Source organism: Pelodiscus sinensis, chromosome 15, assembly GCF_049634645.1.
Source record: "Pelodiscus sinensis isolate JC-2024 chromosome 15, ASM4963464v1, whole genome shotgun sequence".
In the NCBI taxonomy this organism is placed as follows: Eukaryota; Metazoa; Chordata; order Testudines; family Trionychidae; genus Pelodiscus; species Pelodiscus sinensis.
This window is the reverse complement of record NC_134725.1, coordinates 11,635,356-11,656,894: the sequence shown is the minus strand read 5'-3', so window position 1 is coordinate 11,656,894 and position 21,539 is coordinate 11,635,356. Positions and strand designations below refer to the sequence as shown.

Below are 21,539 nucleotides of genomic sequence, written 5' to 3'. Positions count from 1 at the left end.
GAGCCTGCCTCTGGCATCCCAGCCCCTCCCTTCCCCAACCCTCTGTCCCCCCCCACATACCCAAACCTTCTGCCCCCTCCTGCATCCAAATCCTCTCTCAGATCTGGCACCCAGTCCCCTGCCCCAGATCACAGTCCCTTCCTACCCTAGGTCACATCCCAAAACCCTGCATCCCAGTTCTTGCCCTAGGACACAACTGCCTCCTTCATCCAAACACCCTCCCAGACCCCATTCTCCCTCCTGCACCCCAATCCCTTACCCCAAGTTTCCGGCCAGACCCTGGAATTCCTCCATTGATATCCTGGAAGAATGCCACTTTTCCAAAATCTTGGCATCCCCCCCATCAAAAATTATTGCCCACCCTTGTGCTAGTGCTACATTATTTGGAAAGCAGCAGAGAAGATTCATGCAAAGAATCATGCAAAGAGCGCAGGACTGGTTTCAGGAGACGAAGCGTCTATTCCAGCACTGCCACTGGCTCCCTCTGTGGCAGTAGGCATGTCACTTAGCCTCTCTGCAGTTCTGTTTTCCCAGCCGTAAATCAGGTGTCATTACTTGCTTATCTCAGAAGGGTGTGCGAAGGGCATGTTTGTAAATTGCTTTGAACATATGAAATACTATCTGAGCCACGTACTAACTATGTGGGGAAAGGCCTAGGGCGGTTTATGCAGGGAGAACAAAAACTCTGACGTTTACCCCAACCATATGGAGCTTACAACTAATGCTACCACCTTAGTAAAAACTCCATGCCTGGGAGTGAACTCTATTCCATTCACTGGCATAGAGCACCACTTGGCTGCAAACTTCAAGGAGATTTACAAAAACACATGCCACAAAATAAGTAGGAATTATCCCCAATTTATAGATGGGAAAGCTGAGGCAAGAGCAGGAAGTCAAATTACACAACACCACACTGCAAGTCTTACAGAGCCTTGGACAAACTTCAGATTCAATGCTCTAGCAGTGCTCCCCTCCTACTGCAAGAGGAAATTGCCTTAATACGAACCAGCAATAAATTCTGGCAAGACCGATCACTGATTGGTTGACTTCTGAATGTCTTGGTGGAAGTTCTTTTCTTTTCACTCGCTGATCTTTTGCCAGAAACTCATGTTCACATTTACAGAACTCAAACCAGTCATGGGCTGGTACTTTTCAAACTTGCATAAATATTGACGATAGCAATTATTAGCAGTGGGAAAAGAAGCCTTCTGCTTTGTTTGTGTAACCACCACAGGGTGGATTTGAACCTAGGACCTCTGAAGCAGAATATAGGAGCTTCTACCCACTGAGCTAAAAGCTAGCTGCCTTCCAGCCCACGCGGTAGAGGTCTCTTGATGTTAGCTTTTGCTGTGGTCTAGGTACCACTTGCATTGCTCAGTAACCATACTAGGGCTATGTCTACACTCATGGCTTCTTGCATGAGAAATATGCAAATGAGGCTACGCGTGGAATATCGCTGAGCCTCATTTGCATACCTAATAAACTGCCATTTTTGCAGAAGAGGCTCTTGCACCAGAAGGAGCTGTCTACACTGCCTCTTCTTGCACAAGAAAAACTCTCTTGCGCAATGCTGCTATGCCAATTATTTTCAGGAATAACCTGAATAATTTTGAACCTGGTATTTATCCACGGAAGGGAGGATGTAAGTCAGAAGATTCCCACCCTGGGGAAAAGTCTATTTAAGCAATGGGACGTGATCAGCCCTTTGTTTAAGAGGGCTTGCAAAATTGCCCGGAATACCCTAAAAGGATACAAAGGACTCTAAAGAGGGTTGAGAACCCAAATCAGAGCAAAAGATTTTTGTCTCTGACGTGAAGATTATGCCTGAAATATGAACGGCTTTTCAAGGTGAGAATTTGCATGCAATAAGTTTTAGTGAATTAGAACTAGCTATGTGTTTTCTTTTCATTTTAATTTGGTAACTTATTTGATCTGTCTGTTTTACAACCACTTAAATCCTATTGTTTGCACTTAATAAAAACACGTTTGTTTACTTTCAGGCCCAGTGTAAATAATTGTTAGCTGAAGGGAGCAACCACTATGCCTATCTCTGTTTTATTGATAAAAGTAGCTTACCTGATAAGTTTTTCCTGCGTAAAACATTTATGCAGAGAAAGATGGATTATTTGAGGGCTTTTGGTCCCTTTTGGAGGTTGGGTTCCTGTATGCTGAGCCCTAGAACTGTGTCCACCCACAGTTGAAGTGGTTCGGTGTCTGCATTGCTTTGCAGGGGGCAGTAACCCCAACTCTGTGCCTTGTCTGGAGAGGCCAGAGGATCTGGCCCAGCAGGACGCGGTGGAGGGGAGCCCCAGACAGCAAGAAGGTGGGCACCAGTGGCATGTTCAGCACACTGGGGAAAATTCCCAAGGGGACTCCTGTGACCACACCCATTGCACACATCCAGATGGCCAACATCTGGGCCCCTTGAAATTAGTAGCTTGTGTCCTTGTCTATTGGCGCCCTTGGCCAAATGTGATGGGTTTGGCCAAACTGTTTGAATGATCAGGACTCTGTTGTATTTCAGTTCTCTAGTTCTTAAAGTGGGACTCGCCCTGTTACTCTTAGGTCTCCAGCATGGCCATGTAGTACTTTTAAAATCCTGCTCTGGTTTATGCTTTACTTCTCTTCAAGGGTGGCACATTACTGGAAACTTTTTTCCTACACATTGCTTGCAAAGCTTAGTGATCAGTTGTTGTCCTTTCACATTGCCACTTGATGACATCACCATTACCATGGAAACAATGGGGCCAGGAAGTCTTAAGCATCTGGAACTTGGTTTTAAACCAGAACCTTATACAGCCCAGGGAATGTACAAAGAGTGACAAAAAACCTTCCTGGCAGTGAAATGGTACCTCTAACTCTCCCAGCCATCACGATGCTCCGAGCAAATCTGTGATTAGCACGGGGAATTTGGAAGTAGGACAGGTGTGTTCTGTTCTCAGCTCAACCAGTGAGGCTACGTCTAGACTGCAGGCTTCTTTAGGAAGAAGCTTTTTACGGAAGAGATCTTCTGAGAAAACTTCTTCCGAAAGACAGAGTCCACACAGCCAAAGTGCATCGAAAAAGCTGTGATTGCTACAGATGGAGTGGCCACCAGGGCACCTGTGCTTTCTCCTCTTTCCTCTTCTTTCGAAAGAACTCCCTCTTCCCTGTCCACACGCCTTTTTGCAAAAGAGCTCTCTCAGAAAAAGGCTTCTTCCTTGTAGAATGAGGATTACCAATGCCAGAACCCCCCCTCCGTTCTTTCCATTTTCTTGCAGTGTGGACATTCCTCAAGTTTTATTGGAAAAAAGTCTGTTTTTTCTGACAAAACTCTGTAGGGTAGACATAACCTGAGTTTGGGCACGTTGCAACTTCACTGTAATGCGGCTTTGCACATACGTAAAATGGAGGGAACACCTCAAGAGGGTTGTGGAGCACTTTGGGATGCACAGATGGAGGGCAGAATGAGTGCCCAGTGCTACTATTGTGCATTAGGGACCACCAGTGGTCATTAGACAGCCATTTCACATGCTAGTGAAAAGCTGGCATGGCTATGTGTGCTGCAATATGGGCTCACCACTCCCTCCCAGGTGACTCATCTGCCCCTGGTACAAAACAAAAGGGGGTCTCCCAAAGCCAGGTCTCCTCCACATGCTGCCATTGGCAGCACAAGGAGGGACCCAGCGCTCCTTTTGACTAGGCAGATGACCAGTTGCCCTCCACACTGGGTTCAAAAGAATTGCAGTGCCTTTCCCACAAAGTCAGGCTGATGTAGGCATCCGGGCATCATCAGGAGCTGAGTTCCAATGGCACTTCTAAGGGCTCCTGCTCCACAGGCAGACAAGGTCACTGCTCACAGAGCCAGGGCTGGTGTTTTAAAGGCACTTGGGTGCCTGAAGACACAGGTAAGCCTCTAGGTACCTTGGAAATCCCACAAGGCGCTTCTCTGCATCTCCAGATCCCTTTGGCTCCGAGTCCCAGCAGAGCAGTGAAGACAGTCAGTGGAAATGGGTCTGTCTGTTCCCATTGTGTTGTCGTTGATCCTAGGCAGTATTTGAAGTCTGGTGGCACCCAAGCCAAGTGCAATACAAACACAGCCTTGCCCCAGAGAGATGACATTCTAGGTCTAGCTGTAGTCGTGGGAATCCACTTCCCAGTGGAGTTCTCAGAGCCTGGCTTATCCTGGGTCTGGGCCAACCCTACATAGATTTGGCTTCTAATATAACTTTCAGAAACTTCCCCCTCTCCTCTCTGCCAACTAATGCACATACATAAACAGCCAGGGAAGGAACAATAAGCCAGGGTGATGACCCCTCCAGAGGCCAAACTTTCTGTTTTATTCTGATTTACACGCACAGCTGCCTCAATCCACACACCAACTACTGCTCCAATTTATGTATCTCAATGGAGAATGCGCTTCAGACTTACCTTTTCCTGGCGAGGGATGTCTTTTCAGCCATGCAGGCTAGAACTTCACACTCCTTTCCAAACATTCCCCTCCCTTCTTGTCCTCCTCTGCTCCCAGTGGGAGCCCTCTCCCTAGCCAACATTAGCTGCAGTTATCCTACAAATGTCAGAGGGTAGGCAGCCTCTGCATGACAGTAACATTGCTCCACCAATAGCTGTTACAAGACTTAGGGCAATGCAGGAAACCTGTCTTTCACTCCCGCCAGTGTGCTCTCAGGAATACTCCACTTTGGAAACCCGGGGGCCACAGTGATACTCATGGAACATGCCGAGGGTTACAACCTAAGTGTGGTTGTATACACATGTAAATATATCTGCAAATATATGCAAAGAGCTTCTTTCTTACTGAGAGGCATGAATACAAAGCACTTCCCACAATGCCCTGGTGCTCCCTGCACCTCCTTCCTGGAGGTTAGAAATACCAACACTCTGCACCCGTCTGTCAAGACAGCCTGTCCGCTTGCATCTTTCAATGCTCATCCGGCCTGGGAGATGCCTCGCCGTTACAGAGCATGTTCCCAGTGAGGCCATGTTCAAAGGATCCCACCTGTGGGCCGCGTGTTGAGCCCTGTGTAAACCCAAACTGCACTGTGGGCCGCAAACTAACAGGCCGAGCCATGTATTGAGTAGCCCTGCTGGAGGGAGTCAGCCTCTGAATATACACAGCTCCTGAGCGAAGTAGGGAGGAAGCAGAGTTCCTCTTGAGCCTCGGCCTCTCAAGGGCCTGACGATGGGGACTGGCCAATGTGATTCAGTCCTGAAAAGTGACTCTAATTCAACAGCCACTCTTAGACAGAGTTTCCATCAGTCAATCTTGAAGTGTTTTATAAAGGTCAGGTTTCATCAACAGCATTTGACAGATGGGGAAACTGAGGCATGGGGGGGAGGGGTGATGTGACCTGCCCACGATCACCCAGCAGGCCAATAGCAGAGCCAGGAATGGCACCCAGGTCTCCTGAGGCCATGTCCAGTGACCTCGTCAGTTGGTCACAATGTCCCTCCTTAGCAAATAGCTTCATCTAGTTACCCAGCCAATGTTCACTGATTCCAGATCAAACCTGCTCTGTTTGCAAATGAAAAGCTGAGGGGGTTTTGTTTTCTTCTTGCTACGAGCCCACCAACTTCCCTTGCATGGCTCCACTAGCAAGCTGCAGGTTTGTGTAGGTAACACTGAGGGCCAACTCTAAAAACAACTCATGTTTGACCTGTTACTTCACGTTGATGTCCCCAGGCTGTCCCCTACCCCACCTCATCTGCCCAAGCCCCACCCCCTGCACCGTGGGGGTTCATTCCAGCTCCATGGGGAGAGCAGACAGTGCAGAATGTGACCCCAGCCCCAGAGCACCGGGGAGGGAGAAAAGCACATGATCCCAGCCTCCCCAACCCTGGAGCATGGTGTATGTGTGTGCGCGTGCGGGGGGAGGGAGGGTGCTAGGAGCAGCAACCCTCTGCCCCCCAGTACAGCTGTAATAGGCATTCCCCCACCTAATATCTGCTGCCCTTGCTTTTCATTATAATTGTACTCTATATATGCCAAATGCAGATAGACATTCAGCTTGAACTAGACCCACCTTCCCGCTCTCTAACCTCCCTCCTATTTTGTATCATGTGCAGCAGAGACTTACATATTTTCTTTTGGAAGAAGAGATGAAGTATGATAATAACTTAGCAGACACCCATTGGCACAGTTCTCACCCCCATGCTTTATGAAATAGCCTTATGGATACAAATATGCACAACGCGAAGGTGCTTTGGACAAAATACTTCATCAGATTTAATGTCACAATCTGCTGGTTCTGTATATCCTATTTTGGTGAACATAACATAAAAACATAAGAATGTCTATACTGTGTCAGACCAAAGGTCCATCCAGTCCAGTATCCTGTCTGCCAACAGTGGCCAATGCCAGGTGTCCCAGAAGGAATGAACCGAACAGGTAATGATCAAGCAATCTCTATCCTACCATCCATCTCCACCCTCTGACAAATAGAAGCTAGGGACACCATTCCTTACCCATCCTGGCTAATAGCCATTAATGGACTGACTCTCCATGAATTTATCTAGTTCTCTTTTAAACCCTGTTATAGTCCTAGACTTCACAACCTCCTTAGGCAAGGAGTTCCACAGATTGAATATGCACTGTGTGAAGAAGAACTTCCTTTTATTTGTTTTAAACCTGCTGCCCATGTATCATTCTTGTGTATAAAGTTGGGATATGGAATGGTTTATGGCTTTAAATATGCAAATGAAAGCCATCAAGAGTGTTTCCAATACTCTGGCAACTTTAATGACTGGATGATCAACTTAATGGCCTGTAAACAGCCCGATTTTCTGTCTGAAGTTTGAGAAGTGCGTGGGCCTGGAAAGACAGGTGACCAAACCAACTTATACTGATATACTGTTTAACCAGGTAATTTTCCATGGAAGGGGAGGGGTATAGAAACAAAGGATCCATCCTAAAAGGAAGTCTGAAAAGCTATCAGTCTCTTTTTTCTTTGACTGGAGAGACATACCCAAAAGGAGAGCCAGAGACCTGAGTCAGAATAAAAGATCTCTGACTTGAAGGCTTGCCTGTAATAAGAGCAATGTTACAGAAAATTTTCAATGAGCCCTAGTATATTAGAACTAGTTATGCGTTTTCTTTTCTTTTAACTCTGTCACTTACTTTGATCTGCCTTTTTTCACTTGCAACCAAACTCCTACAGTTTGTACATAATAAAAATACTTTTATTTACTAGCAAGCCCAGAGTAAATAATTGTTACCCGGGGGAAACAATCAGTGTGCATATTCTCTTTCATTTTTAAAGGGGGGCTAACCTGAATGAGCTTTCAATGTGTGAAACTCTCACACAATGAAAGAGATTTATTTGGGGTTCTGATTCCATCTGGGGATTCAATTCCTGGCCATTGTGCCCTTGAACTGCATTCTCCCAGAATGGAAGTGCATTGTCCTTTGTGGGGTTGAGGGGCATGGGAAGCTCTGTGATATGTTGGGGGAAGACCAGGCAATCTGGTCCTGCAGGGCAGGTTGGTGAGGAGCCCCAGAGAGCAAGGATGCAAGTGGCAGTGGCTTTGACAGTGCACTGGGAAACAGCACCTGTCACACTCGTACAACATTGTGACTTGACTTTGGTGCCTAGATGCCACAATGATGGACGTGTTACAAATGCCACAGAGACATATTACCTATATAGCAGAGCAGCCAGGTACCAATATTGTAAATTTGGGGCTTGAGTTGTGATTTAGCTGAATGGGCTACTTCTTGGGCATTATGTGACACCATCTTACCTCCTAATATGTTCCTCTGACAGCCTGGATGTGCACTGTAGAAGAGGGGAACCTAAGCTGTACCATTTCATTGTTTGTATTCACATGAGAGAGAGGAATCATGGCCGAGGATGAAGGCTGTGTTATTTTTGCCTAAGTGAATGTTTGTACCATTGAAAGGTGCTGGATTAAATGCTGCTCTACAGAAACACGGGCCAGCCCAGGTTTCTTCTGCCCACTCTGCAGCTGATGAACCTGTCCTGACAGCGAGTTTGGTAAAAAGAACACCTGTGCCCTGGAAAAAGGCTTTGAGCTCATCAACTCATTTCACAAAAGCCACCGAACAGACAGCTGGCAATGACTAAACACTGCTGTCTCTTCCCACCTGGGCAGGGTAAGCCTTTAACTTCTCAGGTGGTTGATTTAATATTTTGGCTCAGGAGTTCTGGCCTGCATGAGTCACAGTCTGGTAAGCTACATTGTCCTGCATTTTGCTTCAGTCTGGTAAGCAGACTGCACTACCTGTCCATAAATGATGCGATTTCTCCTCCAGCCAAAGCCAGGTCCTTCCCTGTGTGGAAAGAAGTGTGTTCCCATAGTTCTACCCGGCACACCAGCTGGCCACTGACTTAGGCCTTGAGGTCCGACCCTTAGGGTTGCCACATGGTTGAAACAAAAATACCAACCCCCCACTCTCGCTTCCCTTCTCTCCCAAAAAAATACCAGGAAAAAATTCTGTTGAAGGGAAAAGAAGGGGGGAGGGAAGACCAAAGTTGTTGAGCAAAAAAAAGGACTCTGAGAGGATTTTTCCCTTTAATCATGGGGCAAGCAAATAAATTATAGTTTGTGTTCCTGCCACCTGCTTCTTAAGCGCTTGATCCTTCTGCCACTGAAGTCTACAGCAAAACTCCTTCCTCCTTATGCTTGCAAGAGAAAAGGTATCCGGCCCAAAGAGATCATGGGTGAGTGACTGGGCAGTGGTAGCAATGTGTGCTCTCTCTATCCTCATGCTTTAGAGCAGGGATAGGGAACCTTTTTTGGGTCAACTGAGGTATCAGTCAGGGGCCAGACAAAAGTGAGAAGTGTGTGGCCACCCTATGCAAGGAAGGGAGAGGGGGGATGCTGACACTGCTGTGGCCTCCCCCATGCAGGCAAGGGACTCAGGATCTTTCCTTCCCTCTCACTCCAGTGATGAATTTCCCCCTCCCACTTCCTTCCCCGTCCCTGCACACTTCCTTAAGTGCTCCAGCCCTTCAGAGTTGCCTGGTGCGGGGCGGGAACAATAAGCAGAGAAAGGCTGGCGCTCTTTTTTACTCAGGAACTCCAACATGCGGCGCTTTCCCCATCTGGCGAGGTCTCCTACGTGCCTCTCCCATCTGCAAGAGAGGAACCAGAAGTGTCCGGCCCCCCACTGCAGGAGAGTCTGGGGGAAGTTTTGAAAGCAGCCCCAGGAAACTCCCACTTCCCCATCCCCCGCCCGCAGCATTTCATGGCCGCTGGATCCCTCTCCCCCCCCCCCCCCCCCCCCGAGGGCCGGATTAAATTGTTTGATGGGCCGGACTCAGCCCATAGGCCGGAGGTTCCCCACCCCTGCTTTGGAGGGTGAAGGCCAGAGAAGACTATCAGTGACAGTCACATGCCAGTTCATGGAGTCAGAGACCTGCTGAGTCATCTGGAACATCCTCCAGCCACGGAAGGATGGTGCCTTAGGATATTCACAGAAGGGCCTTATCTAGTCCAGTTGCACACAGCTCCAGGGATGTGCCTTTCACCCCTGCCCTTGGGAGACTTTTATGGTCTGACAGCTGCATTGTTAGGAAAGTCTTCCAGGGATCATCCTGAAATGGTCTTGTTTGAACTGAGGCCCCCTGAGCCCATTTTTGTCATCTCTCCTCCACCTTGGCATTCACACCCTAAAAACCCTTTGGGCAATTGTCACATTTCACCCAGCCCCACCATGAATCTACTCTCTTCCATGCTTCTAGCCCCAGAGAGATGGAAAGGATCAGCTGGGTTATGAGGACCTTTCTTTCTAATGACTGGTTAACTGGCATAAGCCTTTGCACACTTCAGAGCAGTGCTCAAGGCATGGCTGAGAGCAACATGCGCCAACAGTTCCCACGACACCACTAGTGTCTCCCTCCTCCATGGGAGCTGGTCTCCAGTTGGGCTGTGCTGCCTTAGCTGCTATGCTTAGCCTGTCAGTGACTGTCTTGAGGGATTGACATGGCCAGCTTCTCTGGACATCTCAATCTGCAAGTGAAATGTTAAAAAAAAAAAAAAACACACACTTGATTTTCAGGGGGTAGTCGAGTTAGTCTGTTACAGAAAAAAAACAGCAAGCAAATGGTCTGGTAGCACTTTATAGACTAACAAAACATGGAGAGGGTATCATGAGATTTCGTGGGCACAGCCCACTGGATTTGGGAGCCTGTAAAACACCTCCACATTCTCTGCTCCTTCCCTCTCCATGACCCCCGTGCCTCGCTGAGAATTAAGGCAGCAAGAGGCCCACCATGAACACATGACATTGTAGGACTTGCATATGTGCATTGGCAATGTCCCTGTGCAGATCACAGCATCCCCCTCCCACCTAGTGCTGGAAAGCTAGATTGGACTTTACCTCCTTTAAAATCAGAGCTGCTCTATTGTCACCTGGGAGAGCACCAGAAACTCCCTAGAAACTATACCGTGGGTTCAGCACACCGCCTACCCAGCAATCCTGCCTCCATTGCAATCAATGGGAGGGTTGAGCTTGAGTGTCCTAAGTGCATAAGTTAGCCCTGAGAGAATTTGGATCTCCCAGCCCCAATGAGACAATTAGTTCTGCTGCCTCTCCTCCACCATCTCAGCCTTAGAAATGACATTTCAGCATCAATGATAGACCCTGGAGGCCACATCCCCACCAGGGACCATGCTTTGTCATGTGTATCTGATGTTTCCACTACCATGTGAACCTTATCAAGGTGGAATCCAACCTGCTGATCCTTTTTCAATAATTTGTTTTGATTTTAAAAAATTCCTACAGTAATTTAAAATATATTTCCTCACTCTACAAACATCCCTTCCTTGTTTGGTGCTACTGAGGGTTGAGTCAGACGCACACTGAGACAACAAGAAAAACCAAAGGCTCCAGCCTCTCTCTCTCTTAAATGTTAATCTAATAGATAAAGAAGGGAGAGATATCAACCAGGCCAACATACCCACCTGTCTGCAAGCACAGGCACTTAACAGGCAGCCAGATTAGCCCCTCATTAAAGCCCATTAGTATATTAGAACACGCAAACGCAATAAGCATGCTCAGACTCAGAGCAGAATGCAGTCTATGGAGGGCCCTCAATATAGGATCTCATGGGAACATGGCATGGAACTTTTGATTTTAAAGACAGAATACAGTGTAGGCTGCTGGCATTCCAGAGTCACTCACTCTAAATGTAGCCTACCAAGAGGCTCTGATAAGAAGGTAGGATCCACTTCACAGACCCCAAGCCTCAGAGGGTCAGGTGACTGCATTCACAAAGGAGCTGGCTGTAAATAACTCAATATCAGATTGGCCTGCTACAAGCTGCTTTTTTTTTTAAAATAAAGGCTGGCTCTTGCCATTGTTATTTCATTTAGAGTAGCCTCTTTAGAGCAACATCAGTCCAGATCTAGGCAGTACAGTACAAGTGCATAGTACAAGCCAACCCCTGCCCTGTTCTAGAGGGATAGGACAGACAGTGGAAGGGAAAAAAGAAGCAAAGCGGGGAGAGGCAAATTGCCCAGAATCATGCAGCAGGCTCATGGCAGAGCCAGGAATACAAACTAGGTCTCCTAGGGCTCTATACGCTAGACCACACTGCCTCTCCCTTTTGGCTGTTTACAGCTCTTCCTTGATGCAGTATGAAGCATCCATGAGACAAGTTCTTTGGGGCAGGTGCAATATCTTTGTCACTTGAACCTGTGAAGCATGCTCAAAAATCAGTCAGTGCCTAGAATTAATCCTGGGTTTGCTGCAGCCTCCCCAGCCCTCTTCCTTTATCAAGTCCCAACAGAGGAGGTGAGCATGCTGCTTCTATGCCACTCCTTACACTTGGAACAGCTGCCCTGCTTCTCTGTACCACATTGATTCTCCTCGTGTCAAATCCTAGATGGCCAGAAAAATGTTTTCTCCCTTGTCTAGACATTGCATCTCTCCTTCCTATTTCATTAGGTATTATTCAACTCTGTAACTTGTATTCATGCCATAAAGTATCTTAGGATATAATCTGAATGAAAGACTCTTTGCAAAATGAAGTGGTATGGAAGATTTATGATCTATTGATTTGTAGATCCAAACAGCAATAGAATTAGAATTGGGAACATATTTTTGATGCCAAAACTAATTAATTGCTGCTTAACTTCTGGTTGCAGTTGCATTTATAACCTTTCATCCAAATTATTTGAACATTGCACTCAAATTCACTTTCAGAGGGTTAATATTATTTAGGTTTCTACTCATGCCGAAACTGATCTTTGTGCATGTGTGTGTTTGCATGCCTAATTAATCCCTAGATCATACCAATTCTTATTATTACAGTGATAGAAATGTAGCCGTGTTAGTCTGGGGTAGTTGAAGCAAAATGCAGGACAATGTAGCACTTTAAAGACTAACAAGATGGTTTATTAGATGATGAGGAAGTGGGTCTGGCCCACGAAAGCTCATCATCTAATAAACCATCTTGTTAGTCTTTAAAGTGCTACATTGTCCTGCATTTTGCTTATTATTACAGACGGCTATGAGGGCAATGAGGATAGCTGTATGGTGAGTATTTCTCAGCTCATCCCATTTATATTGTGGTAGCATTTAGGAGTCCTACTCATAAGCCACACCCTCATTGTGCTAGCTGCTACACAAACTGCCCCCTGCATATTTTATCTTTGAAATTATGCACTGAAAAAAATTGTAAATCAAGAGTAAAACCAAATGACTGGTTAAGTCATCTGTGAGTGTTTTGATTCCTTTTGTGATATCTCTGTGAAATTGTCACTGTGCTGGGCAATAGGCTATTATTAACTAACACTAGGAATAGTAAGGAAAATAACCTAATACTTTCCCTAGCTCTATTTTATGGAATGAATCAGCCCAAGATGACCTGCTGCTTGTAATCACGTTGGCATTTTACACTTCCCATGTGCCCTCGCTTTCTTGCTGTCAGCTTTAGGATGCAACTGCAGCACAAATGAATGAACCAATGACATCTCAAAACCTCAAACAAATCATTCACCTTAAAACCCCCAAAACAAAATGAAAAATCCTTGGTGGCACATCCCCAGAAGGGACTCAAGTGCCAGACGACTCTGCAGGGAAACTCATCAATTACGATTCTCAAGGTGGGAGGCAGGGTGAGTATGTCATACAAACATTGTCTTTGGGGGTGCTTCACACAGTTTATCACACCACTCCACTGCCCAAGTTTTGCTTTTGGTTCGTTTAAAATAAACCCACATCTAAGTATTGGTGCATTTGTGTGCTGGAGCTGCACAGACACTCATGCTCGGTTATGAAACTGAGCGACAAGCAGCAATTTCAGCTGATTCCAAAACTCAGCTGATCATAGAACCATAGATTTGTAGACTTGGGAGAGACTTTGAGAGGTCATTTAGTTCTGTCACCTGCACTGTTGGCAGGATAAGATTGACTTATCTGATTTCAAACCATCATGACACAATACTCTAAATCAACCAGGCTGAATTTCCATGAAAGGGTTTTATTGATAGAAAGTTTCTCTCTAGCTTAGATCAATTTTCTGGGCAATTCTGTTGGGATGATTTACACCATGCAACGTAAATCCTTCTATCTTAAGGAATATAGGATAGAGGGAAAAAGTTCTGGAGCAAGCATCTGTATCATATTGTGTACCTTGAATATACCTCTCATTGGTTATAAAGAAACACTTTCATGATGGTATAACTCCAGTGACTTTCTTGAAACTGTGAGTATTTACAGTAATGAATTTGATTTTGTAGCCATAAGACAGTATTTTCTTTTCTTGAGGCACCAAATCAGAGTAAAATTTATTCATCTGCTAACCAGGTCCCTCGTATGCAAACTGGTTATCTTCCTACCTATACGTTTAATAGTTTAATCATCTGGATGAGAATCTGGAAGATTGTCTGTTTAAATTATTCCACGTTAACTGATTTTAATTAATTGGCTCTATGTGGTTTTACTTAATTTGTTGTTTCTGTCTTGCTTGCTATGGGCAGGCTAATTTTTCTGTAATCAAAATGCTTCATCACATGCAGAGCTATTACTGTTTTTTGGATGTGCGTGTGTCTTGTTTCTATTTAAGAATATTTTGTACTAAAAATTCTAATAAGGTCTAAGCATACAAATAGTGAACTAGAGGGAAAACAACAACCTTTAAAAGGTCAGAGTAGCATTAAAAGACAGAGCTTTTGAATCTAGAAAGCAGCTACGTTATTCTTCCCCAAATGTATTAATTACAAAATGCATATAAGTGATTTTTTATATTAATATTACATACCCACTTTTAAAAATGAAACAACTCGCTCATCGTAAGATCCCAGATCTTAACATTTCAGTGTTCAGAATCCGACTCTACTGCTAGATCCAAACGTTACACTTTGTCCCTCTATGAAAAGGCCCAGAATAAAACTCTGAGCTTTGGGTGCAGGGGATGAAGTTGAGAAATGAATTTTGAAGCTCCTGGATGCAAGTTGTTTAGGATCAGGTTAGCAGCTAGAACACATGTGTGTTCATTGCAGTAGTTATGGCAACCCCATGAATTGTCTTTTGGGATCATCATGACTCTAAACTTATGACGAGTGCGTGTAGGATTGTGCTCTGCTCCACAGGGGAAGAGTACCATAGCTCCTCCAGAACCCAAAACTCTGGGGGGAGGGCAGTGGGGTGAGGTGAGTGCCCCTGAGACTGTACAATCCCAGAGAGGTACCAACCCCCCCTCTTGCATATAGAGGTTTAGGCTGGGTTTTGCAGAGATTAGGGAACAGTGGGAGGGGCTTTTGGTACACTGGGATGAACTTGAACTGACAGTCTTGCTTTTGATTCAATAATCACAGAGACCCTCACCCCCTACAAGAGCACTGGGTTGGAGAGTTAGGAAAAGCTTACCAGAGATTGCTACCAAGTGCATGTTTGCCCTAAGAATAAATTCCTAGAGCAGACCTTTTACCAAAAAATCCAGTCTTGCTTTCACTGTCATCAGTGATGGGGACTCCACTATGACCCTGGGTAAATTGTTCAAAATGTTAAATTCACTCACCGTTAAAATGTGACCCTTATTTCCGGTCCGAATGTGTCTGGCTTCAGTTTCCAGCCCTTGCATTGTGTTATACCTTCCAGACACTCCTTCACCTTCTGTTTGCATTTGTCACCAGAAAGTGGTTTTTTTAACCCATTAATCATTCTCCTGGCTCTTCTCTGAACTCTTTCAATTTATCAAACATCACTCTTGAATTGTGGGCATTAGAACTGGATAGAGGATTCTAGCAGTGGTCACATCAGTGCCAAATCCTGATGTAAAATAATCTCCTGGCTCCTGCTCAAGATTCCCATTTATACCTCCCAGGACTGCTCCTTTGGCCACGGCTTTGCACTGGCCACTAATGTTCAGGCAATTATCCACTAAACCTTTAAATCTTTTTCAGAATCACTGCTTACCAAGCCAGGTCTCCTCACCATGGAAGTGTGGCCTTCGTGCTTTGTTCTGGAGATACACGTTTGTATTTAGCCATACTAAAATGTGTACTGTTCTCCTCTTCGTTATTTTTCACTCCCCCAAATTTTGTGTCACGGGCAAACTTTATCAGTGACCATTTTAGATTCGCATTGATAAAAACATAAAATAAGATAGGGCCAAGAACCAATCCCTGCAGGACCCTATGTTAGAATGCTCCCAACACTTAAGTGGCAAAGGCGAGACACCCAGGAATTATATAATCACTAGGCATTTCCACTTCTGCCTTGCTCACATGGTCAGATGTGTCTCACTGGAACAATCAATGAGCAGCAATAGTAGTTTTCATTTACTTATCATCTAAGGAGCTCATCACAATTTAGGAACATTCATGATCAGAGTTCCACACTCCTGGGAGGTTGGGACATCTTCATTTTGTAGCCAGAGATGTCAAGGTACAGAGAGTTTGAAGAACTAGCTGTTATTAAAGCACTGCAAGGTTGTGTCTCCAATTTTTCAGCTCTTAGCTGTCCTCGTGAACCCATCCGTCGCATAATCAGCTGCGAGAGGTACACAAAACTAACTGATCCCTTAAAAGGGCTGAGAGGCAAGAAAAAGCAGAGGGAACAAGATTTGTGTTTCGAGTTCACTTACACAACCTTCCTGTTCAAACCCGCACTGTCATCTTGCTGCTAACACTTGTCTAGGTTTCGAAAGCCACTGTAAAATGCAACAACATAGAGCAACTGAAAGTCTGGGTGAGAGTCACTTATGCAGTTAAACCACATTCTTCATCAGTTCCACGCTTACTGAACCTTGCGGAAACAGCTGTCTATTGGAGATGCAGTAGACAAGAAAGCGAGACCTTGCCAGTTTCCCATTAAAGCCATTTGCAATTATTAAAAATCAAACATTGGAAATAAAGAAACTAAACACAGAGCAGTACTCACAACCAGTCTTATCAGCAAGTTCTTGAATCTCTTCTGGCATAGAGTTGGAGGAACCCATCCCTTTAAATGTATAAAGTAATAAGACAAAACAGCCTAAGTAAAATCCAGTTAACCCAAGCTAGGGTTGAGGGTGAGAGGAATATTAAAAAGTGGTGGTGGAAGTTGTATAACCAAAACAAATGAAATAATAAACATTCAAAGAGAACAGACAAGCAAGTAGCTCTGCGAAGAGAGTTTTAAGGTGTTGGCTAACAGCACTGCCAGCCGGATGAATGTACAGTGCATCGGTTTAAACCTTGAGGAAGCGTGAGGCACTAATTATAATACATACATCTATAGAGCTCCAGGCTTCCTCAGGGTCCAAGAGTCCTCCAAGTTTTAGAGAGACCTGGTTTAGGACAGCAGGGAGATAATTTGTTACCTACACACTTTATCACTTGGGATTAGAAACCTACAATACAGCTCATTATTTCTTCATTGAGAGCTGCAGTGGAAGACATTATATTAACAAGAAAAACATATTACTCTGCATTCACCCCTTGTGGCAAGGCATGCTTGCAGGGAGGATGTGAAATAGTCACATTTATTAGTACTGCTTTGCACTTATATAGTACATGGCATTCAAGGACTGCAAAGCAATTAAATTAAGCAAGTCTTACCATACTTCAGTGGGACAGATGTAGTGTTCCTACTTTGTAAGGCACAGAGAGAGATTTCTCTCTCAGTTGTGGCTTTAACTATAGGCAACTTTTCTTCATGCACAGAAGCTTCCCTGATCTGGAGCTCAATTGTTTCCCAGGATTAAAAAGCTGCATTACACCAACATCAATCCAAGCTTCTTCATTTGCAAGCAAAGGAGAAGAAAAATGTGTTGCTCTCTTCTTAGTTCTTATCACTGTTTTGTTTTCATCTCGCTTTAATAAACATGTCACAGGGGAAGGGGGGAGAGTAGATGTCTCCAAGATTTGGGTAGGTGCTGTACCATAGTTGACCACCAGAGAAATAGCCAGAGGAAATTCTTAATCTACCATTAAGTTTCAGTGTTAACAGATGTGGTAATATGTCATTTCACAACATCTTAATTTTGTCAGAGATCATGAAACTCTGTATAAATCTGTCACTGTGGTCTTTTTACCTCCATGCTGGATTGAAATTCCCAGGGGGCAGTGATAGGCTTACAAAGGACACTGTTAAACCATGACGGGTCTCTGCTCACATGGATGCACTTTGGAATGACTTATTATGCTCAGAAAAAACTAGTCCACTCAAATGGGTTGGTAAATAAGTAAGGAATCAGCTGGTGGGGGACTTGGATCACCTGAGGAGGTCACTTACAGGGTCTGGAGGATATAAAAAAGTTTCTCATTGAGTCACATTGTAGGGTGACAAAAAAAGACCAGATGGCTGAGTATAGACAACAGAGGAAACACCATGCACAGAAGGAGATGTAGGATCCTAGTTTCCTTACAAGACTCTGCACTGAAGAATGGTCCAGAGTGGTGAGGAAATGGAGGCCAGGAAGGATGGGAAAATGTTTTATTGATTTGCCTGGCCCTGTAACTCTCTTGTGATGTCTAAAATAAAAAGTAATGATTCAAGATGACTTCTGCAAAGCCTGTGACCTAAGTGCTTCAGCTATTCCATGTACCTGGAAAGGTGACAAACTGTAATCCCACAAGGTAGGAGCTTGGGGGAAGGGATATAGAAACAACTGGAGTGTCTTGGAGGTTACCAATGATCCGGGGTGGAGGTTATTTATGGCAGCTGGACTGTGGGGTGCTAGCCAAAGTCAGAAAGAGGGTGCCAGCCAGACAAGCCGTACCCTGACCAAAGTGTGTGCCTTGACACCAGAAGGAAGGGCTTGGGCTGCATTCAGCCTCAGGGGGCTTGGAAGTACACACAGTCCAGTTTATGAAACCCAAGCCCACTAGCCTGGTAAGCACGCTGTCAGACTTTGATCCCCGAGCGAGAGAAATGGTGACGCAGTCCACTCTGCTCAGAGCTATTGCTTAAGGGGACAGGATGGCATTTGCTTGCACACCAGATGTGTTTTCACACTTAACTTTACTCTTCTCATCTGTAGAACTTTTTTTTTTCTTTAAGTGAAATCTCAGATTCTGAAGCATAAGACAACAGTGACAACGTACCAATTTACCACAAACTGACCTATTTCAACCCCAGGCTGGAAAATTCAGAGTGGAAAAGGCTTGCAGCCTTCTTTATGCTACTGATCCCTTTGCATCACTTTGTCACCATAAAGGGACCATTACAGCATTAGGCATTCTCCATGTAAATGTCTTTTGTGGGAAGATTACGTGTAAAGACATGAGACATGGCCAGTGTCTGGATGCTGTTCTATTGTACTCCTTACCCTCTGTGATCTCAAGGCCTCGGTATATGCACTTTAAAGCCACAGAATTTAGTGGGAAGAACCATGAGCTAAGGGCGGATTAAGCCATGTAAGCCACCTGTCCCAGTGGTTGCTATCCTCCTCTAAGACTTCATTCTATTGATTGGTTGGACTTTTGCCTAAGCGTACTCTGTTAGATTGTGATTCATTCAATGAGAGCCTTAAGCTCTGTGCCACTCGGATATATGAGAAATGTTTATCAACAATATCTAATCACATAAACCATGCAGGACTTAAATCAGCAATGAAAACTAATACTGCCACTAACTTTAGTGCCACAAAACCAGTAGTGTTCCCTATAAGCTGGTGACCACCCAGGAGAGATTCAAATGCCACCCTGCTGATTAGCAGAGTGACCGCAGCTGGCACTTTGTGTTTCTACTGGTGGTGCACATCCACACCTTCATTGGTGCACATAACAAGATTTATTCTACACATGGATGGAAAAAAAAAGAGAGAGGGAACACTGAGTAGGAGCACCATTATAACCTAACATTGATAAATTTCCCTTCACACATTCTAAAGTTTTCCAAGTCCTCCAGAGTATATTTTTTAAATCCCGAGTCACTTGGAGTACTCCTAGACAGCAGTGCTATTTCAGGATACTTCAGTATCCCTAAATAGCATTTTTCATGTCTTGACAGCGCATCCATTATTTCAAAATATCTTTCAAAATAATGGGCACACTATTCCAATGTCCCTGTAAACCTGGTTGCACAAGGATTAAGGAATGTTTCGGAATAGCGCTCTATTTTGAAATTAACTCAAAATAAGCTACACACTTGGCATAGCTCATATTGTGCAGCTTATTTTGAGCCACGGGTGCAGTGTAGACGCTCCCTTGAGGATTATACTGCAGCTTAACCTCCTTCCCATAACCCACAGGGAGATTTGGCTCCACTACAAACAAACGGCAAGAAATGGGAATGGGGGAGGCTGCCCAGTTTGACTCAATGCAAAAGGCATCTGTGGAAGAACTATTTATGTGGATAAAAGGACAGTGATGTGGCACCCAGATACCAGGAAAACCAGCAAATGAGCTGTGTTTCATGAGAAAAGGGGCCTGGAGTGGGACCCAGAAATGACTCAGTACAAATTCCAGCAGTAACATCAAATGCCAACTCTGCCCTGGTTTAAATCACCATTCTGTTGGATTAAATCCACACTGGTGTCAATGGTGTTATAGAGCCTTTGATTTAGTTCTATGGTGTCTCACTGCAGCAGTAAAATCAAAACACTGCTGTTTGATTTCACTTATGTCAGTACCTGACCGGGGGAGAGATGCCTTATTCCTCAAGGCATTTCCTTCAGTGTCTCATTAATGCACCCAGACAGTTAAAAAGTTCTCCCCTATCACACACCAGGTCATGCTGTTGCTTCTTTCTGTCCAGAAAATAAATCCAGTGCCAGATCATGGCTGCACCAGCAATGTCACCATTGCATGGCACTAGCCCAATGGCTTATCAAAAAATACACACAGTTAGCTGCCTTATGAATAATAGGGTTTTCGTAAAACACCTCAAGCGCCGGTGGCTTTTATTACAAAGACCTTAAGACAACACACATCTTTTCATTCTGCATTCTTTCCGCACCTACTTTACTTACAATAATAATGTCAGCTTGAGGTGTATTTTTGAGTGAGGCTGTTTTGCCTGTGATGCTGGGCAGATCAGGTGCGAAGGCCACCTCTGTGTCCACTGAACAGTGACAGACATGCAGCTTAGCTCTGTGTCATAAAGAAACACTTTCAGAAGGATAAGAATGTGATTAGACTCTGCAGGATGCTTGTGAACATCAGCCAGCATTAGTCTCCTCTATAACAACTGTACCCCATAATCTAAGGCAATAGTTGCGTGTTTGCTGAACTCGGATTTTGGCGCTGTCTACACAGCAGGAAGTCGAACTTCCCTTACTCCTGTGAAATGAGGGTTACAGGAGTTGGAGTAATAAATCCTTCATCTTGACATTATTCCGAAATAAAGGCTTGCTGTGTAGACCTGTGAGTGGATTTGAACCTGGGACTCTGGAGCTTAGTTTAGAAGCCTCTGCCCTTTGAGCTAAAAGCCAGCTGGCTCTCAGCCCATGCTGTAGAAGTCTCTTGGTCTTATCTGTTGCTGTGGTCTAGGTGCCACTGCATGGGACAGTGAACCACACGAGGTGTGTGGGTTAGAACATAAGAACGGCTGTACTGGGTCAGACCAAAGGTCCATCTAGCCCAGTATCCTGTCTGCTTATAGTGGCCAGCACCAGGTGCCCCAGAGAGGGTGGACCGAAGACAATGATCAAGCCATTTGTCTCCTGCCATCCCTCTCCAGCCTCTGACAAACAAAGGCCAAGGACACAATTTTATCCCCTGGCTAATAGCCTTTTATGGACCTAACCTCCATGAAATTATCTAGCTTCTCTTTAAACTCTATTATAGTCCTAGCCTTCACAGCCTCCTCTGGCAAGGAGTTCTACAGATTACAGACAGGCACTTTGTTATTTTGAAATGATGTCAGTTATTCTGAAATAACGCTGCAGTGTAGATGTACCCTGACAGTGCTAAGTCTCAGCAGAAGGCATTAAATCTTGGATGCTGAAGAAGGCCCATCCACACTGGACAGACTAGAGGGAATAATGCAGAGACCAATACATGTTGTAGCTTATTTTTCAGCCCCTCCCCCATGAAGAAGAACCTTAGAAGTGAATTCCTCCTGTCAACAGAGTTTGCAGCTCAACAAGGGCGGGGGAAAGGAGGAGGGAATAAAAATCCTCAACAAAGAGGAACTGTCTCTTCAT

The 21,539-nt window shown here is 44.9% G+C and overlaps 1 protein-coding gene across 2 annotated transcripts in view; it reads right to left on the bottom strand.

Annotated features, from left to right (window-relative positions):
• TESC (tescalcin) overlaps window positions 1-16,652 on the bottom strand; it is a 40,764-nt gene extending 24,112 nt beyond the window's left edge. Inside the window, exon 1 of one of the 2 annotated variants that reach the window (XM_075898176.1) lies at window positions 16,349-16,652. In XM_075898176.1, coding sequence (XP_075754291.1) covers window positions 16,349-16,406 — 58 coding nt within the window. In that variant the 5' untranslated portion in view covers window positions 16,407-16,652. The remainder of the gene's footprint in view (window positions 1-16,348) is intronic. The other variant, XM_006128313.4, reaches the window with a different exon arrangement.
• Between the last annotated feature and the right edge of the window lie 4,887 nt (window positions 16,653-21,539).